At 23.6% G+C, this 25,759-nt stretch overlaps 2 protein-coding genes across 2 annotated transcripts; one reads left to right on the plus strand and one right to left on the minus strand.

The window, feature by feature from the left end:
* Positions 1–16,456: 16,456 nt before the first annotated feature.
* On the plus strand, positions 16,457–18,751 carry BO79DRAFT_197678 (uncharacterized protein). Its single transcript, XM_025681284.1, has one exon. It carries the CDS (start codon positions 16,705–16,707, stop codon positions 18,562–18,564), a length of 1,860 nt encoding a protein of 619 aa, XP_025537890.1. The 5' UTR covers positions 16,457–16,704; the 3' UTR covers positions 18,565–18,751.
* A 25-nt stretch (positions 18,752–18,776) lies between these two features.
* Positions 18,777–21,922, minus strand: BO79DRAFT_151639 (AMP deaminase; the record flags this gene model as incomplete). Its single annotated transcript, XM_025678655.1, has 4 exons — positions 18,777–19,090; positions 19,144–19,271; positions 19,359–20,479; positions 20,531–21,922. 4 exons carry the CDS (start codon positions 21,920–21,922, stop codon positions 18,777–18,779), a joined length of 2,955 nt encoding a protein of 984 aa, XP_025537891.1.
* Positions 21,923–25,759: the final 3,837 nt, after the last annotated feature.

Consider the following 25,759-nt stretch of genomic DNA (forward strand, 5'->3'; position numbering starts at 1 on the left):
TATTATTTTTTCAATAATATTTAAAATTATTACCATTTTCTAGTAAGGTGTTTACTTACATATAGAAATTCTTATATATAATTAATTTAATTACTTAAGGTTATATAATCTTTCTAGTAATTATTTATAATATTATAGCTCTATAATCACAAGAAATACTGGAAAAATGATGTGGATGGTCTTAGAAAGCAGTTAAATATATTTTTAAGGGGTTTGACTTCTAGAAAGCCTTGTGAGCGTGCTTTTGCAGGAGTACTGGTCCCTTTCCAAATTCAATCCTTTTAATTAATTCTTATGAAACTTTCCGGGACCCCCGTCAAGCCAGAATCTTTAATAAAGAATCTAGAATTATTCATATAAAAAATCTTTAGTATAGTAGTCCAGCTGCTTTAATATAAAAATCAGAATCTATTAATTAAATTAATAAAACTATTACTAATGGTAAAGATTCTAAAAATTTAAATTATAGGATTATAATTGTAACAAGTCCTTTTAAGCAGTAATATACTTTTTAGTATATATAATATAGTTATAATATAGAGAATAAAATATATTTTATATATATAAATACTCCTTGGATCAGCACTCTGGGAGTAAATATAATAAATAAATTATAATTCTTGATAATATTAATATTAATATAATCAGAAAAAGGAATTTTTTGAAGTATTCATATAAACTAGTTAAATACTTATTTTTTTATTAATATTTATCACTGGACTGCTATGCTGATAAATATTATATATATTAATTAAAAAATTATAGAAAGGAATTATTTAGAACAATTATTTCTTTATAATAATATCATTTAATAATAATTTTAATATTATAAATTATAACCAGAATCAGTGTATTCTATAATATTATAAATATTAAAATTATAAATATATTTAACAATATTACTGTAAATATCCGGCCTGCATATATTATATAAAAAATCATAAAAATGTAAATTCTTTTTATAAGAATAATATTAATAAAAATTATATATATTATATTTTTATAGTAAAAAATATTATATTTTTAACTGGACCTGTAATTACAGAAAAATAGATTTAAAAACAATTTATTAATAATATTAATTTATATTACTAGACTTCCTACTAATCTTTTAATTAAATATTGTATATAAAAAAACGTTTTCTAGTAAATTATCTGATATTATTATAATTAATATAAAGGATATTATTATTATCTTATATAATTCAAAATTTAGTTAATTATACTATACTGAGCAGGATTATATTTACTTAAACCTTTAAAGAAAAACTATAATAGTTTAGAGTAAGAGCTATTATAATAAAAATTATAAAGCTTTCTAAGCTTAATTATAAAATAAATAATTTTATATTAACTCTGTTCTAAATTTTAAAGTATTAACATAAATAATCTCAGGATACTAGGATATTTTATAAATAATTTTATAAAATTATACCAACCTCTCTAATTATAGTTAATAATAATATAATAAATATAAATAATAATAAAGTTTTTTTATATAAGACTCCCGGTCATCTAGATCAATAAAATTAAATTAATAACTTATTACTAAAGTAATAAAAAAATTAATTTTTATAATAATACAAATAATAACTCTCTAAGTGTTAATTTTGAGAATAATTATATGATAACTTAATATACTTAGAAATTAATTATCAAAAAATCTTCCAGTCATAATACATCTCTTTAATAAAAAATATATAAAGTCTTGATGTAATAATTATGCAGAAACTACATTCAAACTATTATATATTTCAAATAATTATGTATATATAAATCTTATAGAACTGTTTCTATATAATTAGATGATTTATTTTAAAAAGTATATTAAAAAAATTATTATAAGTCTACTTTTTTATTAGCACTAAAGTAAATCTAAAAATATAATTTATTTAATAAAATTTTTCAATATTTCAGTATCTTAACTCTAGGGTTTAAAAGCGGAAAATAAGATTACTTATATATATAATATTTATCATTTTAAGTCATAGAAAAGTATTTTAATATTAAAGAGTTTTTATAATATTATTACTATCTATAATAAATACTTAGTTATCAGTAATTTTATTTTATATTATCTAATATAAACTGTTCTAAAATATAATTACTAAAATTGTAAAACAAAAATATAAATTAATTTAATTATTAAAATTAATCTAGAGCTGTTATTTCCTGGAAAAATATTTATATATAAAAAATAATTATAAGATTATTATTAATTTTAATAAATTATTTTATAATTTATAACCTAGTTAGTCTTATAAAAATTAATAATAAAATATTAATTATAAATTTATACTAATATAACTTAATGTTTAAATTATTAAAGCATCCGTGCTGGAATAATAAGATTAAGAGATTATTAAATAAAAATTACTTTAAAATTTTATTATTATTATATTCTATTTAAATACAGGTATAATATTACTAAATAAACTTAATATTAGTATATTATATTTTATATTAATTCTTATAAAGATAGTAAAATTGAATAAACAAAAAGAAATAGAATACATATGAAAATAACATAAATATATATGTTTGAAAACGAACAAAGAGAGCTTTTATATGATTCAATATGATGGCTGTCCAGAATAATAAAATTAAATTATATTGATAGATTATTACTGAGGTAGTAAATATATAAAGTTTAGTAATTATGAGAATAAGGCCTCTTTGAGTCTTTATTTTTATAATAATAATATTAAAAATAATTATTATTAAATTTATTCTAATTTGATATATTACAGACTAACTACTAGAAGAGTCTTTTGATTATAATATATTTTTTTATTTAAAAAATATAAGATTTTAGTATAATAATTATCTAGAAATTAAATTTAAATTATTATATATTATAAATAATCATATATATTTAAAACCTACGGGACTGTTTTTATATAGTTATATCATTTATTTTAAGAAATATTTTAAAAAAAGAAATCATCCTGGATCTACTTTTCTATTAATAAAGAATAATTTTTTAAATATAATTTATCTAATATTATTTTTAATATTTTAGTATTCTAATTTTTCAAGGCCTTACTAAGAATAAGATTATTTATATATATAACATTTATAATTTTAAACTGTAGATAGATGTTTTAGTATTAAAAATCCTTTATAAAATTATAAATATCTGTAAGAAGTATTTAGTTATTAATAATCTTAATTTGTATTATTTAATATAAATTAAAATACAATTATTAAGACTTTGACATAGAGATACTAGTTAATGTAATTATTAAAATTAATTCAAAGCTGCTGCTTCTGAAAGAGATAATTATATATAAAAAATAAATTATAAGATTACTATGAATATTGTATGAATTATTTTTTGAATTATATATTAGTTAATCAGTTACGAGTCTTATGAGAATTGATAATAAAATATAGTTATGAATTTATATTAATTTAATTTAATTTATAACCTACCAAAGTATTTTTACTAATAAGATATAATTGAATTATTATTAATTAAAACTTATATTAAAAGATTTTAACTATATATATATCCTGTCTGGATATAGATATTATATCATTAAATATCAATAATATTATAATATTTTATCTTATATTAATGTTTATAAAAGCAGCTGATAAGATAATTTTAAATAAATTATATAAAAATTCTGTTCAGGATACATCAATAAAATTAAATAAATAAAAATAAGCAGGTATAAAATAATATAAATATATATATTTAAAGAATAATAAAAACCTTTATATAATTTAATATCTAGTAAATAAAAAACTACTAAAATATCAATAATGATATATTATAAATAAATTAAAAAGGATAATCATATTATACTTTATAATATATCTAGTTTAGATAATATAATAAATTTTATTTCATAACAGATATTGCTTTAAATGAAATAAATATTATCGATATATAATATATATTTAGATCACGGGTACTGCCCCGTTCATTCTTATATATTAATTATAATTATATTATATTAATTAAATAAACATTATTACATAAGTTCTAAGAATTACTGTTTTATAGCCTTGTTAAATATAATTAATAAAAATTTTAAATCTATTATTATATATATCTTAAATATCTGGTAGAATATTATAAGTTTTTATTATAGTAATATATATATAAATAGCAGAGATATTCTTATAGATATATAATTATTTTATATAACTTATATAAAAAATGAAAGACTACTAAAGAACAATATTCAATAATTTAAGATTATAAAAAGTATTTAGTACTGTATATCCTATTAAATTATCAGATTTCTTTATATAATATTTTATGTAATTTTTAAGATCTGTTTTTATATTATATATTTTTTTATTTTATTTTGAAATTATTATTAAAATAGTTACCTGCAGATCCTGGTATTATTCTTTTATTAAATATTTTATAATACATATAATTAATAATTATTGAAAAATTCTTTTTAATAAAATTTAATACTTTCTTCTTTACAGAGGTTTAAGATAGATTTTATTTAATTTGTAAATAAGAATCTAGTAGACTTATTTAATCTTAAAATGATTAATTTTAAATTAGTTTTCTTATAGTAGAGTCTATGATAAATAAAAATTATAGATTTAAAAAAAATTTAAGCAGTACTAGCAGCTTAATATAATTAATTTACTTTATATTTATATTAATAGTAATAGTTATGGGGGTAATATTAGAATAATAATCATTATAAGATTTTTTATTATTTATTATTCTGTAGATTAAAATAATATATATATATATATTATATTAAAAAACATATTAATATTAATTTAGTTTTAGTTCTTATTAAATAGCTATATTTTATAAATTCTATTATTAATAATTATAATATTCTTATTTTACTAATCCCAGTATTTCTAGTAATATATAACTTAATTATTCTTATTAATAATTAAGCTGTTATACAGATCTGTATTAACTTAATTCTTATTAATTAAACCAGTATATTCTTTATAGTATTATTATATATATTTAAATTATAAGATTAAATAAATATTTATATAGAATCAGAGAATAATAAATTTAATACATTTTATTTCCATATATATAACATGCAGGTGTATATATAAAAATATTTAAATTAAGATTTTCTATAATTATTTATAAATATATACTAGAAATTAGATTTACTAACCTAGTCTATAAAATAGTATAATTTATTATTATAATATTAATCCTGGACTATTTCAGTCCTATTAAATAAATTTTTATTTATAAAATCCTACAAGATAATAATTTTATTTTTTTTATATATTTATTTTAATAATTATACTTCTCTAGCTAGGCACGCGGAGAAGAATACTATAATAAAAATATTTATTTAAAAAATAATTAATATAATTAAATAAATCTTATATTCTTCCGATAATAAGTAAATCTGGTAAATAAGATCTTAAACAGATATAATAAGGTATTTTTATATAGATTAAAATCTTTTCTGATCTACACAGGTAAAGTAATATAGTATATTATAATAAGTATAAAGAGATTTAGAGGATTACAAGTATTTTATGTATATAAATATTTTTATATATATTATATAATTCTAGATATAAGTAATTCTTCCATTTACTCTGGTAGTATAATACTTGATTACTAGATTAATACCATCCACTACTCAGCCGTAGGGCTGACATAAGCGTGTATGAATAAATCAATTAATCAATCAATCAATCAATCTGTACTACAGGGCCTTGTTTTATGTTTATTAATATATATTTATAAGTATATAAATTATTTTATTTATTCTGAAAATTATTACCAGGATATTAGTATTATTAATTCAGTTGTAAATCTCTATTTTTTTATAAAGGTTTATCTGGTGGAGTTCTTGATTTGAGATATATTATGTAATAAATATAAAATAAATAACAAGAGAGATCCCTGTAAGTCTTCTACTATAATTAATGTATAATTTAGTATAATTTTAAAAGTTATATTTTAGTTTTTCTATTATTTAGAAATTTTTTTAAAAATAAGATATCCTAGATGTTATTTTCTGAAGTTAAATAATAAATACTAATAAAAGATATTATTATATATTTCTGATATATATAGTAGTAGTATAATTATTAGTTTATTTTTTTTACTATGTTTACTGGATATGGTTAATTATTTTATATAAAATTTATTTATATGATGAATATTTTTATTTTTCTACATATTATTTTAACAGGTGACAATATATCTTGATTATATATATAATATATTTTTTTATACTTATTTCTAATATTTTATCTAGTATATTAAGCACTATAATAAACTGATATAATTTTAATTTATACTTTTTTTCTGGTTTATAAAGAATGATTATTAGAAATCTATACAAATATTATAAATTATAACTAGTTTACAGGTATATATTATATAATTATATAAAATATTTTTTAATTACAGAAAATAATAGATGTAATACTTAATTAAAAACTTTATATTTTTTAATATTTTATTAGTTAGTGTTTTATAAATAGTTTTATATATTTTAATAAATATTACTTTTAAAAAATAAATTGCTGGTGGGAACTCATATAATTATATAAAATAAAATTATTAATATTTAAAAAATTATAAAAAATAGAAAAGAAAAAAGTTTTCTTATATATTTTTATCTTTATTTTCAATATAGTAGTTTCCTTCTTTTTATATATTAGAATAAATATAATTTGATTATTTTATTAATTTTTTTTAGCCCAGTGGCTGATCTGCTAAAGATTTTATTTATTTTTAATAGTTTATTAAATATATGTTTTATACATTCTTTATAAAATTTTCTGTGTAAATCTCATTTTTTATTTTATATTTACTTATATAACTCTTTTTAACTTTCTTTTATAATAAAATGGGGCCTCTGTAGATTTATATTAAATTTTATATAGTTTATACATAATCTTAATATATTTCGAAATAAAGTCTGGATTTAAAAATAAATACTCTGATATACTTATAATAATATTTCGTTAATAATCTTGCTAATTATATTAATTAAGTAATCTGTAACTTATTTATTACTATTTTCTATAAGAATATAATTATATATAATTAATTTAAAATTATAAAGTTTAAAAACCTTCAGCTGCTTTTATATAGGTAAAATAAATTTATTTATATTTATATATTTTTAATGTTTTTTGGAGCTGTTTCTGCTGTCTGTATATAAATATTTAATTTTATATATAATAATTAATAATTAAAGTTATTATCTATATTATTAAATTATTTCTATTAGATTAAATAATCTGAGACCCCCTGATATAAAAATAAGAATAATAATTATATTAATTTTTTATTTAAATAAATAATTATATTGGGATTATTTAGCAGTTCAAGGTTATATCTATTAATTAATTATAGAAGTTTCTTTAGTTTTTATTTAGTATTTTTCTCCAGATTTTTCCAGGTAAAAATAATAACGATTAAAGTTTTTAAAAATTATATAATTTATTTTATTTCTTATTATTTATTTTGAAAATTATATATTTTTAATTTATAATATCTATAGTATTATTTATAAAGAAAATATAGAAATATTAAATATATAATTATATTATTAAAACTGCTTATAATAGCCTTTATGTAAATAATTTTTTTTAAATTAATAATAATTTATAATAGAAAATAATTTATAATAGAAAATAATTTAATAAATTTCCTAAAATTATAATTTTAAAAATATTTTCTCAGACTGTATTATAAGTTTAAATTAATATAATATTAGGATTTTCTGAAAAATCTTTAAAATTCCTACTATCTTACTATAGAAAATATAATATTTTAAAAAATTTTATTTCTAGTTATTTATTTTATAAGTCTTATCTAACCCTTTTATTATATTATTATAAATTACTATATTACTAATATTTCAATATTATAATAAAATCTTTTTTATATAAACATTCAGATATATAAATTACTCTAGTTGTATTATCCAGATAAATAATTATATTTATATAAAATTAAATATATATTAAACCTAGAAAAATTTTATTTATTTTATTAATTAAAACCTCAGATTTCAGGAATAAAAGTCTTAATTATATAATTATATATTAAATAAAATTAATTAGATTTTATAACAGATTATTTATTAAGATTATAATATTACTAGAAATTTAAAAATTGATAATATTCTATAGTTTATTAATATAATAATTAGGCTATTTATATTTATTTCATTAAATTTATTAATGATAAATTTATTATTTGAATATTTGTTATTTTACTTATTCTAACCTACTTATTAAATTAATAAAGAACTGTAATTATATTCTATTATTTATTATTTATTATTTTATTTTATTCTATTCTGTTTTATTCATTGCACGATCAGACTTTATATTATAAATAATTTGATAAATTATTTTTAATATAAAAAATTGCTTCTTAGTCCTCAAGAATATATTATCTATTAAATTAAAAAAAATAATTAATCTTCAAACAGGATTACAAGAGCATTAGTATTTTATATATATATATATAATAATTAGCCAGCTGGCAGTAACGAGGCTGGCTAGCTGAGTCTACCATAGTATAGGGATCTATCCCATAACACCCAAATATCAATTTATTTTATAAATATAGGCTATCTTTGCCATTATTCCATAGATTTGGTATTTAAATATTAATTCCTTACCTAGTCAACAGGGTTTCTATTCTGACAAGTAGATCCGATCAGAAATAATTACTACATAACAACTAGGTATAATATATATATATATTTTATAAGAATTCCTGGAAATCAGCTTACCTGCTTACTGTTATATTATAGTTAAAATCTAGGTTTACTTTTTATGATATTATATAAGCTTCTGGATTAAAATATATTGAAAGTGAAGATTATACGCCACATGATTGGAACTATATGATTTATATATTTTAAAAGTATAATTAAAATAAATAAATCATGTGAATTGAAAATAAAATGAATTTTATTACATATGCATGAGAATATTAAAAAGCCATCATTAGAGACTGTATTCAATTTATAATATAATTTAACTTACAGATACTCTATTATAATCATATTAATATTAATAAATTATTATATAAAAATAAAATACTGATCTGGAGTAATTTCAACTAATTTCTTTGACTTTTCTATAAAGATTAGCTGAATATTCAAAATAATCAATTTACTATATTTCTTGCTAATTTCTTCTAGTTGCTTATTTCATGAGAAATATAAATAAAATAATCGAAAAATTTAATATTCTATATATGAAGATATGTGTATATGAATATTTATATTATATCATTATTAATCTTTTATATTTAGATCTTGGAATTCCTCTGCTTTATAAAACCTTTTTATGATTATATTAATTATATTAATCTATTTAATATCTCAGTGTGTGATAAGATAACCCAGCTATCAAGGTCAGGGTCATCAGCATGATGTATTATAGTGGTTATAAGAGTTGTAAGGTCATTAATAGCAGTTTTATATCTTTTCAATATCTATAAAATACCGATTACTCTGTAATAAGTTACTGATTTCTTTAAAAATCAGTCTATTTCATGGATATAGGCTATCTTTGTCATTATCATATAAATATATAATGTTTAGTGGCTGATTCCCTACCTAGTCAACAGGTTTTCTATCCTGACAAGTAGATCCTATCATATTCTGATCCTTTAGCTATATGAATCCAGCATGCAGGCAGAGATGGTACCATTTCATTGACAATAAAAGCCAGAAAGAGAGGTGATCCCTTAAGAAATCATAATTCTAGTTTAAAAACTAGATATATTAATTCAGAATATTACTACTTTTTAATCCGATACTATAGCTTAACTTGAACAGGTTTATTAGTAATATAACCAGGATCTGAGAGAATTTTATACTTATCTTAATATCTTAAAGTAATACTTTCCTTATTAAATAGAAAGCGAAAAGGCTTTATTATATTTTACTAAGTTATTATTAAATTTAAATTATTATATTTAAGAATATATTTCTTACCTGGTAAAGCAACAGGATAAAGTAATAATTATTATTACTTATTATTATAAATTACAGAAAAATAGAGAGAAATATAAGCAGAAAAATATTTAATTTAATAATATCAAATTATATAAGCATTTCCAGGAGAATACTAGTAAAATTATTTAAAAAATATCTAGAATTACAAGAAAAATCCCATTAGAAAAAATAGTAATTAATTATAATATTTTATATACAAAAATATCTAATATCTTATAAATCAATATTTTATTAATAATAAAAAAATTTAATTTACCAGAATCTATGAATCCTTATTAGAATCAGAGAAAAAAGTAGAGAAGTTAAAATAAAATTTATAATTTTAATTTTTTTATTTATAATAAAAATTATATATTATTTTTATATTTTTATTCACATCTGAAACAGTCTCAAAATCTTTATAGATTTAAATAATTATACTGAAGTAAATATCATTAATTATTAATTTATTGAAATCTATAATTTTTAATATATTTTAATTATTATATTAAAAATTAAAATTATTAATTAAACCATCACTTTTATTTATAATATATAAAAATTTATTATTATTATTATTAATTTACAAGGAAATACCTGTATTTTTAAATAATATTATATAAAAATAATAAGAATTTTTAATTAAAAAGTAGTCTAATATTATTATTAATAATTATATTTCAGGATCTATATATTATTTTATTAATATAAAATTAATAATAATAATTTAGTATATTATCCTATCTATTTTATTTTTTATTATTTAATTTATTAAAATTATTTAAAAAATTTAGCTAGAATTTATATTATTATTAAATTTCCTGAAAATATTTAACTACCAGAAAAAAAATCTTATAATTTATTATTAAATCCTAAGATAATCTCTCTTAAATTTAAGTAATTCTGAATAATATTTTTTATAAATTTTTTAAATATATATTTTCTTATAATCCTGTAGACCATGCTATTAATATTAAATTTAATAAAATATTTTTTTTATAATTTTATATATTTTCATTAAAAGCTAAACTTAAGATCCTATAAAAATATATTAAAAAATATAAAATTAGATTAAATTTAATTTTTAAAGAGTCCTGCAGGAGTTCTTATTTTTTTATATTTAAAAAAATAATAATTTATACTTTTATATATATTATAGAGATCTTAATAAAATCTTTATTAAAAACTATTAATTTTTAGTTTTTATTTTAAAGATTTTTAATAGTGTCTCAGGCAGTAAATATTTTTTTAAAATTAATATTAAAAATATATACTATTAAATTTATATTAAAAAAATAATAAATAAAAAATAATATTTTATATTTAATACAGGTATTTTCAGTATATAATTATATTATGTAGATTAATAAATGCTCTAGTAACTTTTTAAAATTATATATATATATTATATTTTGAAATTTTTTAATAACTTTTATATAATATATTTAGATAATATTTTTATTTTTTTACCACATAGAGAATTTTATATAAATCAAATTTATTAAGTACTGGAGAGACTCTAAGAAGTTTAATTTTTATATAAAATTATTAAAATATTTATTTTACTAATTCTAGATTGAATTTCTAGAATATATTATTAATTTTAATAAAGTATCCATTGATTTTTAGTAAGTAAATAATATTGTTTTATAACTAGTTTTTAAAAATTATTGTAATATTCAGATCTTTCTTAGATTCTATAATTTTTATTAATAATTTATTTAAGATTATTCTTATATTATATTACCCCTTATTTTCTTATTCTAGAGAATAGTTAAGAAATAAAAATTGAAAAAAATTATTTTTTATCATTTGATTACTGTCTTTCAACAAGCATTTTTATTAATATATTTTGATTTTATAAAATCCTGCTGTTTAGAAACTGATATATTAAAGAAAATAAATAATATTCTATTTTAAACTCATATTAAAAGTATATTTTATTTTATTATATTTTAATTTTATAAGTTCTTTAATATTAAATTAAATTCTAATACTCTAGATTAAGAGTTATTTATTGAATTATTTAAATTTATAATTTTTTATATATTAGACTAGAGTTAATAGAAAGCAAGCTTAATTTTATAAATTTAATTTTTTATAGTTTAATTATTAAATATAAAACAGGAAAGTTAAATCCAGTAAATAAATTTTTTAAAATATTTATAAAATTTTAGATAGAACTAGTTTTTTAAAAAAAGTTATTAATTCTGATTCAAGAATAATTTAGAAATATATTCTTTTTAATAATAAAGAATTTCATTAAAGAAAAATTTTAATTTAAATATTAAAATATATAGGATTACCCTGGGTTTAATATCTATATAATATAAAGTTTAAAAAATTTTAATAATTAAGCTGGTATAGAAACAGCTGACTAAATTATTTAAAAAAATTTATTTTTTAATCTATAGTATCACAAGTGTGTACTATAAAAGTTTCATATTTAAATATATATAATTTTAAATTTAAAAAATTAATTTTATATTTATAAAATAAAGATTTAGAGATATAATAATAAAAAGTTATTATTTAATAAAGATAACTAGACTAAAAATATTAAATAATTAAAATTATAAATTATATTTATCTTAAAAATAAATATTATATTCTATCTTCAGAGATACTGTACTAAGAACTTATTAAATTATATTATAATAATTTATTAATAGAATACTTTAGAAAAATTTAAATGAAAATATTATTATATAAAAAAATTGTTAGAATAGATTATAGCATGATATAACTGAGTATATTTAAATTTATTTAATATATTAAGAAACTACTATTCTAAAGTATTAATTATATAATAATCTTAAATTATTAAAAGATTTTATTACAGGATTACTTTTTATTATTTAATATAAGAAAAGTATTAGTATTATTCTTATTATTATAGATGAATTTTTAAAATATTATCTTTTTTTATTATTCTATTAATAATAATTATTTTTAATTTTATTACATTATTTTATAAGCAGGTTGAATTAATTGTTAAATTTTAAATAAAATTATATTTAATTAAGAATTAATCTTTACTAGTAACTTCTGGTTAAATTTAATCTATACTAAATATATAATCTTAAAGTTATTAATAATATTCTATTTTTAAAATAATTCAACAGAATAAATAAACCAGATTTTTAAATATTATCTCTAATATTACTCAAATTAATTTAATGTTAATTAATTATTATTTTTTTTAACTGCTTAATTTATTTATAATAATATAAATAATATAATTATTAATTTATTATCTTATAATATTTTATATAGTTACTCGCCAGACTTTTATATCAGAATTAAAAATAATTTTTTTAAAAGGAGATTCCAATTATGTAAAATAAAATTAAAAAATTTTAAAAAATAAGAGAATAGTAATAAAAAATATCATAAATTATTATAAAAAAATAAAAAAATATTATAATAAATATAGAAAGCTATTCTACTTTAAAAAGTTTAATTAAATTATTAATCTAGAATCTACAGCTCAAAGAATCAAGAAAATTAATTCTAAAATTTATAAGAATTTTTTAAATTCTTGTATATATTAGATTTTGGGTATATTATTTATATCTATTTAGAAAATATAAATAAATTTATAATAAATTTCATGTCTTTTTGTTGGAACTCTAAAGTATTAATAAAAATTATAAAAAATTACTTCTAATACTAGAACTAGATAATAAAAATAAGTAAGAAATTAAAAAAATTAAAGATTATATATTATAATAAGCAGGATTACTATTTAATTGAATAGAAAAAATTAACTAAATAAATATAATTAATAAATTCCTGTTAAAATTTAATAAATATATAAAAAAATATTATAAATTACCAGAAAACATACCAGAAATTATATTAATTAAAGAAAACCAAATAAAGTATTACTAATTAGTTAATTATAATAGACTTAGATCTTAAAAATAAATTAAAAGTATATAATATTACATTAATATATTAATAAATATATTTTAAATATTATTATAAGTAATAAATTACATCCATATATATTAATAATTTTATTTATTATGATTTAATATACATTTAATCCTGTGGAATAATTATTTTATTAAAATTTTAAAATCAAAATTATTATTTTTTATAAGCTAGAAATAAAAATAAAAGATATTTAATAAGATTATTAATTTTATAAGTATTAATATATTTGTTAAAGTTAATGTTATCTAATATTTTATTATTAATAATATTAGAATACTAGATATGAGCTATCTTAATAATAATTTTTAAATAAAATTTTAAAATTAAAATTTAGATTATATAATCTTTATCTCCTGGTATTAAATAAAATAATAAATTATATTTATATATTTAATACTTCTCAGGGGTAGTACTGGCGGGAGATAAAATTAATAAATTAATAATAAATAATTAGAAATAAATTATATTCTATTATATTTATTTATCAAAATATTATTAATTAGCTATCTATTCCAGTTATTTATAAGATTTTTATATTTAAATAATCTTCTTTATTTTCTTGAAACTAAACTGACAAGTATAAACTAATTTTATATAATTATATATAATAATTAAATTTAATATTTTTTAAAAATAAAATATTTAATATTATTATTTAATTAAAGTTTATTAACTCCACCTGTTATTTTAAGAATTATAATAAAATAATAAATATTACTAAATATTATTATATTAATCTAATAAATATTTGTTTTATATTTAATATAATAAGAAAATTAAATAATATATATAATAAAATATATCTTTCTCTTATCAGAACACTGGTGATATAATATTAAAGTATAAATATTTTAATAATAATTAATATTATAAAAACTTTTTTTTATAATATTAAAATTGGTATTGACAGTACAGAGATAATATATATAAAAAAATAATAAATTTTAATAAATTATTTCTATAATATATAAATCTTCTTGGGAGCTTTTTTAAAAGATATATTAAAATAGTTAATATAAAATATATAATTTACGGGCGAATGAAGTAGGAAATAAATATAAAAAGTTATTTAATTATTAAATAATTAAAATATAATAATGAAAATGATAAATAATATGTAAAATAATAATAGAAAATAAATAAAATTGTTATAAATAATTAAAGAAATAATAACTACAGGATAAAAGAAGAAGAGAAAAAAAATAATATAAAAAATTTTTTATTTATATTTTTTTATAATAGATCTACTCATGTAAATATAATTGAATATTTATAAAATTATATAGAATTTATACATAATTTTATTTACATTATTTATTTTATAAAATTTTTATTTTTTGTTATCAGATCCCTATTTTTCTGAATTAAGAATATATAAAACTATTTTTAAAATTAAAGCTAGATGGCTCGTCCCAATAAAAAATATTATTTATAATAAAATAACCCAGTTATCAAGGCCAGGGTTATCAGGATAATATATTATAATAATTATAAAAATTATAAGATTATTAGTAGTAATTCTATATCTTTCTAATACTTATAAGGTACTGATTATTTTATAATGAATTAATTTTTTAAGGATTAGTCTATCTTATAGTTATAGGCTATCTTTATTAATATTATATGGATATATAATATTTGGTGGTTGATTCCCTATCTAGTTAATAGATTTTTTATCTTGACAAGTAAATCCTATCACACAGTGTTATTTTAAAAAATCTTTAAATTATAAAATTTATATTATTGAACAATATTTAGAATTAAAGAAAATAGCATTCCTGTAAAATATTAGCATCATAGAATATTACTAGAAAAGTTGTAGATTTGTTCTAAAAATACATAAATAAAATATAACCCTAGTTAGATCCTGCCAGGCACAATCCAATATAATGATATTATTATTATAATGTGCTGCACTTCCCTGATCGAAGATTTTTGTATGTTCTCGATATGATTAACAATTGGCTTAGAGTATTTAAAAGTCCTTGCTTTATTTGAGGTGTTTAAGTATTATGTTCCCATTATATTTGAGGTCTAAAGCGTGTTCTTAGAGATATTCAGATTTCCCTATAGAAATTACTTGAGAAGATTATTTTGTAATCATTAACACCATAGTCGCAATTATTAAGCTGACCAAATAAAATTAGTATCAAATAATAACGGCTACATTCAGAAGAAGCCTATCAAATTTTGTAGCCTGTAAGGGCCTGCGTTGCGGCGTAATTTCAAAAGTTAGACTCCTGCGCCAACAACGTGTACAAAGCCTTTTATCATGAGGTCTTACATAGGTGTCTATATAAAGATATTACATTGTAAAATCTTAATACCATAATCTAAATAACTTTTGTAATATTCTATAATTAGGGGCTTCATATGCATTGTTTTGGTAGGTAAACTAGTGTAAGCTTAGTTAGGAAGGTGGGATGATTAGGCATATATTGTGGGGCAACGATCGTACACTTCATCAATGACTGTCATGTGACAAGACAGGTCCCCTTGTAAGTAACTACTGTCACATGATACTCATGCAAGCTACCTTTCAACCACACCAGGTGGGGTTGAGTGGCTAAAGCACCTCTGTTGCAGTGAAACAACCCTCGAATACAAGACTTCGGACTTCCGCACCCACTATATGTGGTTATCACATATGAGGCATAGGAATGCTGAGTTTATCACATGAAAGTGCTGCTAACATAGTGAGTGACCTTGGAATGAGGCACTGTATTTACTTGGGTGCCGGGTTTGGAAGAAGCCAAAGGCCGAAGGGAACAAAGGGGCCTCTGTGATCTTCGTCCTTAGCGAAGACGAAGCTATGTCTCATCGAGGTCTCACATCAGATAAAAGGGCCAGGCGTTTCCTGCCCGAACCTGTCGAAACTTCTTCCCGCAGTTCTAGGGACCCTAAGGCTACCTTCCGAGAAACCAGCCCGTCGACACAGAAGGGCTCACGAGGCTCCAACGAACAGTCACCTAAACCTAAGAATAGCTCGCGTCAACTTGTAACAGAAAGGTCTCCGCAGCCCGTCCGCGATAGTTCTGGAACGAATGATATAGTTTCAGGGCCAGCAGTCAACGAAGCCGTTAGCTTAACTGTGCCAACTGGGGTGGCCCGGGAAGACAAGCAATTCAAGAAAGAACCACGCTCTGTAGGTCCGAGAAACTCCGTGCTCCTGTTTCCCAGGAAATTCACACCACAACTCGTGGAGACTGGCAAACGATCGTTTCGGCGACAGCAGATGAGGCATATTCATCACAGTGAAAGCATACCAGAAGCATTGCCTCGATTTCCAAACCACGAAAGTATTAAGGACCAATTCGCCGATGATGTCACCGGCATAGAAGAGTCTTGTTTTTCATATGCAAATTTGCAACGACGCCAGGAAACCAGAAGACATTCTTTCCGAATACCTGATCTTCCTGCAATTCCATCGAGTTGTAGTGAGGATTCTGATGATTCAGAAGTTTCTCCAGGGCAACCATCATTACCTACTACTCATCCTGGGCCTTCTATGAGACAGAAGACTCATTTAAATGAGCGTCATGCAAATCAATTATCGGAGTATGTGGTAGCTCTAGCAGCCCATTCTGCAGAAAATCAACTAAAGGAGCAGGCCCTCGCGGCTTTCCCTAACGAACAAGTCTATCAGCCCGTGGATCACTTCGCAGTTGATAGAGAGGATGATGACTCTTCGAAGGATGAAAAGTTGCAAGTCCGTACAAACATATTTACATCAGGCATCCATCGAAGGGCCTCGTCCGCAGATCTACCATGGGAACTCGAGTACTTGCGCAGGCATAAGGAGGAGGCCGAGATGTGTGATCGTGCTATGGCTGGAACAAAAGGACTGCATTTCTCACCTACTGATAGGCGACCTTTTGACGGAGTGAGCGGGTCTTGCGGAAACTGGGCCGGTGGGTTTGGTTTGACACAAATCAAGCCAGGCATAAGCCCGCCCATGCTTGGAGAGGATCTTGTATTTCCGCAAAGTGTTTCACCCGAAGCGACAATATGTGAGAGCAGCAATGTTGAACATTACGTCACGCAAGAAAAACAGTATCACAATGCTGGGCTTTGGTATGCAGACCGCCACCTTTTCGATGATTCTGATGGTGGCGGTCTTTGGATGGGAACTTGTAAATCCAACAAGCGCCTTTCGCGGTTGGACGTTTCGCAGTCATCGAGCCCGCGGTCAAGCGGCAATGCCGGTGGATATTCTCAATGCTCAACCGAAACCCTCACAGGTCATGAGAATTGGCCGTCGTTGGATTTCTCAAGGGATGCCGAAAGTTTGGACTCGAGGCACACGAGACAACATGCTAGCGACCAGGACCTTGATCATGAGTTGACTGATAGCTTTGTGACTCAGATCTACAATTATTTGTCCCTGGGCTATCCCTGTGTTGCGCGCTACTACGACCATGAGCTCAGTATCGTTTCTGGAATCTCTGTAGCAGATCTTAGACGTGATGACCTCAAGACAGATGCGAAGGGTTACGTCAGCGTCATGGATGAAGGTCCAACGGATCGGAAGGTAGAGAAGGGCCTATGTATGCGATGGATGGCACTGCGTTTATATATACAAGAGTGGGCTAGGAAACGGCCCAAAGTGGCTGACGACGGTATTCATGGAGCATGGGGGGTGTGTGAACGAAAGGGTAGCTGGGCCATCTGATACAGCTCTATTATGAAAGAAAGAACTGTCCTGAATCATATGTGAAAACTCAGGATACAAGATCTAGGTATGTCTCATATTCATGGGTGGCATTATTGTCTTCTTTTGCAGGGTCCTAAGCGATGAAACCACGGCTGACACATCAATCGCATTGGTTCTATCCAGACTAATACTACCTCAAACCTGCTGCCCATGTTGAACGTATGTCGTAATCATTCCTCTCCGTCCTCCGTAGTAATGCCATCAATTGGTATGTTACTCCGGTGAGCTCTTTCATGCACAATGCCTGGGAAGATCTTTTGTTCTGGTATAGGGTCCGTGTTGAGCGTAGATTTGGCAGCAGTGCTAGTGCTGCTAGAAGACGTGCTAAACTCCCCAGGAGCAGTGGGATCTTGTGCTGGTAAGCCGCCAACGGATGCACTTTTTCTGACATTTGGGCTCGCGGCCTGCGGGTCTATGCAGTCATCTCGTACACCTGCTCTTTGGTACTGAGAAGTTGAAGAGTCATCGGTACAATCCAATGAGACTATGACAGCATAAGCACCAGATCACTCGGTACCTAGATATGTAAAAGCATACCTGAACCCGGATCACCTCGTACCTGAGGAAGCAGTGGCCCCGAAGATCCCAAGTGACTGATAGCGGCAACATTGGAACCTCTCAAACGAGCTGTTGTATCGTCCCCCGTGCTTGCATGTCGCTCGATCCTGAGGAACCTACAGTTAGCCAATATCCTCTTTTTTGTAATTAATAGCACGGTATCATTCCACGCATGCCAAAGGATTGAAACCTACAGTGTCAATTCCCCGATCAAAGTTTCATGCCTAAACTGTTCACGAATGTCAGGAACATTGCTTTTGGCAACATTGTTTCCTGCGACACCCTGTAGGCAGCAATCGTTGCCTAGCCATCTCTTCTTCAGAGATACTTCAAATCCACTTTGTTCGACTGAATGCTTTGCAAGCTCACACATATCTACCGCACTAAACTTGTAGATCTGCGCAGCGACTGAATATTCCTCGATAAGGGGCTCCTTGGTAAAAGCAAACTGCAAGGGATCGTCAGTAGACAAGGAAACGTTGAGGCCTCTCTTGAAAAAGTTCGCACAAGGGTTCTTGTCATAGGTTAGAAACAGCGCATTGTTACTGAGGGGTGACATAGCAATGCCTATCTGGTCGAGATAATATAGGTACTGCAGCAGGGGAACCTTCCTCAGAAGGATTCCATGACTGATACTATGGCAGCACAGAAATCCCACTGCAAGATGATCGGGATCCCCAGCCTCGCCACAGTGTGGCCTCAAGACAAATGTGTTAAAACCGCGTTGCTTGCGCCAGGTATTGAGAGATGCGATGTTGGCAAACATGAAATATAACCAATAGCTATACGGAGGGTTTTGCTTCGTATTCCATTCCCTTGGAATTGGATATTTCCTGTATAGTCGCCGCTCTGCTTTGCTCTCGTCGTCAACACTGTCAAACCCAACCACTCGTTGCAAAAAAATATGGAGCTTGGGGTGGCTATTTGGATCCTTTGTCACTTCGAACAATGGCTGGAAAACGTTTGTGATCACCTGCTCGAAATTCTCCATCATGCCACTCGATTTGTACACATCATACAGCCGAGGTACCTGGATCAGCCAACGGACATTAGGAGAAAAGAGCTTATTGTCAACAACCCAGGCTGCAAGCTTGTCCCACTCCTGAATGGATCGTCCATATATGGAGATGCGCCATTCCACCATTTGGTATTTGCTTGATTCCAAGTCAGAGATTACTTCCTTGGTTATCTCGGCCAGATAGCGTCCCTTGATGAAATTATCTGTTTTCAGGAATATTTCACGCAGCCTTGATTCACCCACAGGGTTGTACTTGAGGTTAAACTTGTCAAAACGGTGAAATGAATCGGTATGTGCCTATACCACATTTAGTAGCTAAACGGTTAAGGGTAATACTTTGAGACATACATGCATATCAAGCGTATCGATACTCAAGTCATAAGCCGTCAAATTAATACTCTCAAAGACTTCTCTCAGTGTCAGATGCTTGCCGTCTCGAAACAATACTACTTCGTCCGGGGATTTCTTCATCTTGCTCTTGATGAAACGAAGAAGGTGTTTCTGATTCATACACGCAGAGTGATGAACATGTGTGTCGACTTTTCGGACATTGTAAAAATCTCTATGAGGTACTTTCTTGCTGTCGGCGATCTCTTGGTATTCGTTTAGGAGAGCATAGAGCTGGAACTTCCCTTCCAAGTAGGAAAGCCGCTTGAACGCAAAGCTTTTAGCTGGGCCGTCTGTTGAAACGTCCGTTACCGCATCAAGGTCCATATAAAAATCCCGCAGGGATGGGATATTAACCACAGGCTGTCGTAAATCAGCCGCTGCATCGTTTTCATAGACTTGATATACACTATTTTCATCCAGTCTGTATACCCAGCGGGACTCTGTAGGAAGCGGCAAGCAATGGGCCATGTCAAAATCTTCTCCAACGTCTTGCCCCATTTTCCGTCTTTTTTGATCGATACGGGAGCTATCGGCACTTCTACCAATGTCCCCCTCGTTATCCCAGGCTGGTTCCGGGGGAGGAGGGTATATCTCCCAGTCGGGATGATCTTTCGGGTTATCCTCAGGCCCCTGCAGAGACAGCTGTATATACTTCGCCCGGCGGTCGAGTAAGTTTTTCATCTTGCGACATATAACATTCAACTCAGAAGTGACCGCGCTGCTATCTGCTGCGATGTTCATCATACCCTGAACTGGCCCCAAGGAGTCGCTAGTATTCTCCACATTATGCGAACGTGACAAGGATGTTTCTTCCTTTTGGGGTCTTATGACATGCACTTCATGTGGCTCGGGATATTGTTGCGAAGCAGAAAAGTCAGTAATACTTTTCCCAGCTGGGAAAGTCATTTCTGGTTTGTTGGCCGGGGAAACAGCAGTAACTTTAATAGCTGGAGGTGATCCTGCCATGTCTCTAGGATCAGAGTCGCCTACTAAAGTCGCCATAGCCGATGCTTCGTTGTGATGATCCCCATCAAGGTTCCGAGATGCGATCTGGTGATGCTGGTAAAAGAGCTTTGCTTCAGCGTGGCTCATTGACTTTTCGAAGGCATAATCATAGGTGGGCGTCTTCAATTGTATATCCCTTGGAAGAATACTTCCGGAATCTGTTTCTGTTGAATCAACGTCGCAGTTGTTCGGCTCAACCACTTCTATCCTTTCGTCACCAGGAACAAGCGATGGGCCGTCGACATTGTTGTTAGTTTGTAGATGAACACCATTTTCTGATGAATCTTCAGATGTGCTGGCATTGGCATCCAGCCTGGGAGCATGACCTGAGTGTGAAGAGGTCATCCCTTGACAACTGCCAGGGCAGTTTACACGAACAGGTGCTTTCTGTACAATATTGTGACACTGGTCAGGTCCAAGCTGGCTGGACGAAATTTAGTATGAGCAAACCGAAGGCTTCACCGCTGAACGTAAACGTAAGTTTATGTAATTCCAAGTAATACCCGCTGCTATTGCGCCTGTCGGGGACCAGGATGTAATGGTTGTATCAGACATTTTCATTCAATGTGTACGTGCAGCTGGTAAGATTAAATAGAAGTTTCGCGGGGTAAATCTTTCATTGATTTGATATATACATACTAGCATTTGTATCTAATACCTTAGGTAGTACCTGCCTTGTTACTCGGCATATCTTCCACACTACGCTATGCGCTGGCCCTAAAACTCGTCACATGATTCTACTCGCCACAGTACTATGATGTAATTAGTAGTTATTTTGTAGCAAGCTAGTTCGGCTTGCAGAAAACACAGTAGTATGCGGTACCTCCCCATACACGTAACGTAATTTCGGAGAGCACCCGAAAAATATCGCTCTATCTAGGCAACTGCTAAACAGATGACAATCTCACACGTTCAAACTGCATATTAGATCTAATTTGACATAATTGTATTCTTGATCACCATAAGCACCGAAAACAAGTCATATAAATTCCCAATAAGTATTTTAGCTACTCTAATAACCTTCATACACTCCAAATCCCCTGGTAAGAGCAAAGTAGTAAAATATTATGCTCAAATAGCCGGGAAGAAGATTTTCTAATCGAATACTATATAAGTATTGTAAAATCGCTCTGATCGATTTAGAAAGTCAAAATCCAGGATCAGCTACTAATCAGAGTGCTGCTGGTACAGCAGAGACAGAATCCGGTATAGGATGCAGTCCGTATGTGTAAAATGCCATCCGATTAGCAGCCACCTCTTTGTATCAATGCGGACTGGTGTAATTTATTAAAACTATAACGTAATCGGACAACGAAGCGGCGCGACAACGAGCCAGCGCAGTAATCCTCAACCCTCATAAACAAGCCACTATTCTGCCTATTATATTGTAATAATCGCTTTAAATTAAAGCAATTGAATATTATATAAATAACTTATATTTAAGTAAACTAAATATTGACTTTATCTGGATATTTAAGATAATTATAGTTTTCTTTATTATAATTACTGCAGTATGATGGCTGATATTAAATATATTTTATTATCTATATAATCTTAATATTTTTTTTCTAAGTAATATAATATGCAGTAGAGCTATCTAATATATTTTTTTTATAGAAAATATTTTAAGGTCTTTTTCTTATTCTTTTTATATTAATTTATTATATAAAATTAATCTAATTTTTATTAAAATAATATAGTATTCTATATTATTATTTCTGTATTTTTATAAATCTTTTTAAGTATTTAATTAATAATAAGTAAAGATAATCCAGCTTTCTGTAATATTTTAATCTCTATTTTTTAATAATTTAATTAATAAAAAATTAAAGATATTTTACCAAGATATATAAATTAATTAAATAATAATATTAAAAATAATAAAGATATTTAATTTAAATCTTTAAAATATTAAAATACTTTTTAAGAATTATACAGAGAAAGTTTTATTATAATAAAATCTTATTTTATATTTACTATATTAAATACTTTCAAATATATCTTTTTAAAATAATATAGGAAGTCTTCTTTCTGTATATAATAAATATTTTAATTAATTATATTTTTAATTTAACAGCTGTATTGTCACAGTGCTAGCTGTGGAGTACTGCCCAGACTGACCGCCCGGGCACATGACCTGAAGAAATATAAAACTTACTAGTCTTCCAGATTCTATTTATAGCTTTAAACTATATATTATCTATTTTTTTATATATAATTTAATTATAATTAGCTAGTCAGTCTTTTATCTATTCTTATTTCTTATTTAAGTTATTTTTTTATTATCCTTATCAGCCTGTATCTTGATATTATATAATTTTTTTTTTAAAATAAATAATTAACTAGATATCTGTTATCCCGTGACTTTTAATTAATTTTAATAAATTTAAAGAATTTATATAATATATTACAGAGAACCCTGAAGAATAATATAATTATTATAATTAAATCTTAGTCTTTATAATAAAGATAGATAATAACTACTTCCAGTTCTAATAAAATCTTATTATAAAAAATATTATAATAATTTATTAAATTTAATAAATTATAAATATCAACTGCCAGCTCATCAAGATATTTATTATTAAGAAAATTATTATTAAAAAAAGAAATTAAATATTAAAAAAATATATTAAAATTATTTAAATTATTATATTTATAATCAGTATTCTTGATCAGATATTTAAATTTATTATTAAAAATATAATAATTACTTTAATAAAAGTAATTTTATTAATTAATTTTAATTTTTCTGTTTTTATTTCTTTTTTTAAATATATTTTTAATTTTAATAAATTTAAAAATAATTATATTAATTTTATTTAATTTATCTTCCAGATCTAAGAAAAAATATTTATTAATTATAATTATTATCTGATTCTATAAGTCTATATATTTTATATTATAAATTATTTAAAAAAAATACTGTATAACTAGATCCAGTTTTATATTAAAAATAAAATTTATATTCTAGTAAATTATATAAAGATTTTAAAATTTTTATAATATATTTTTAAGAATTTTAATTATATTTATAATATTTAACTAGAACTATACCGCCTGAAGTAAAGTAATTAAAAATTTAATATTTATTTTATTAAATTCTAGTACCTGGCCTGAGAAGCCAGAATATATTTAAATATATTATTTTTAATATTAGAAGAAAATATTAACTATAAACTAAAAATTATATTTTTAAATAATATTTTATTTAAAAGAAATTATTATATTTTAATTTATTTTTTCTAATTTCTAGATAATAGGAGACTATAATATATTTTAAATTTTTATAATAAATTCTAGAAGTTATTTACTGAATCAGCTAATCTTATTTTTTCTAAAAAAATTTTATAAAAATTTTTTATAAATTCTGCTAATAAGATATTTTTTATTTTAGATTATAATTTTATAAATTTTTTTATTTTTTATTATTTATTGCCCTGGCCTAAGTTTATTTAAAAAAAAAAAATATTTTTATTATAACTTTAACTAATATTTAATTTAAAATTATTTTAAATTTAATATCTATATCTAGTATACCAGTTATTTTATATACTTAATTTTATTATTGAAAATATATTTATTATTTTATTATTATTTTTTATTTTTAACTTTAGTCTTAGTCTACTTTTTAATTTTTTTAATATTTTAATTTATTAAGATATTATATCCAGAATATTTATATTTTCTAAATTTAAATAAATAATTAAAAAAAATTTATCTAGCTTAAGCTATTATCAGATTATATTTTTAATATAAATTTATATTTTATCTGAAATTACTACTAGAAAACTCTTAATTAAAAAAAAATTCTAAAAAATTAATTTAATAGTAATTTTTATTATGCTGAATCCTGAAAAAAAATAAATTTTTATTTATATTATATTTAATATCAGTTATATTATATTCTATATTATAAATAAAAGCTGGATTAAAATTTAATAATTATTATTATATTTTTTAAAATATTCTAGATTTATTATAAGATTTAACAGCTGTGAGAATAAGATTAAAATAATTATTTATTATATTTAAATTATTTTAAAAATATATAATTATATTAAAAGAAATATCTTTTTCCTGGTTATCCAGTTAATATATTTTTTAATTATAATTAATTTATCCTGACTAAAGTTTTATAATTTTTATATAAATTTTATTAATTATATTCTTTAATTTATT

This window comes from Aspergillus costaricaensis (genome assembly GCF_003184835.1).
Source record: "Aspergillus costaricaensis CBS 115574 unplaced genomic scaffold BO79scaffold_22, whole genome shotgun sequence".
In the NCBI taxonomy this organism is placed as follows: domain Eukaryota; kingdom Fungi; phylum Ascomycota; class Eurotiomycetes; order Eurotiales; family Aspergillaceae; genus Aspergillus; species Aspergillus costaricensis.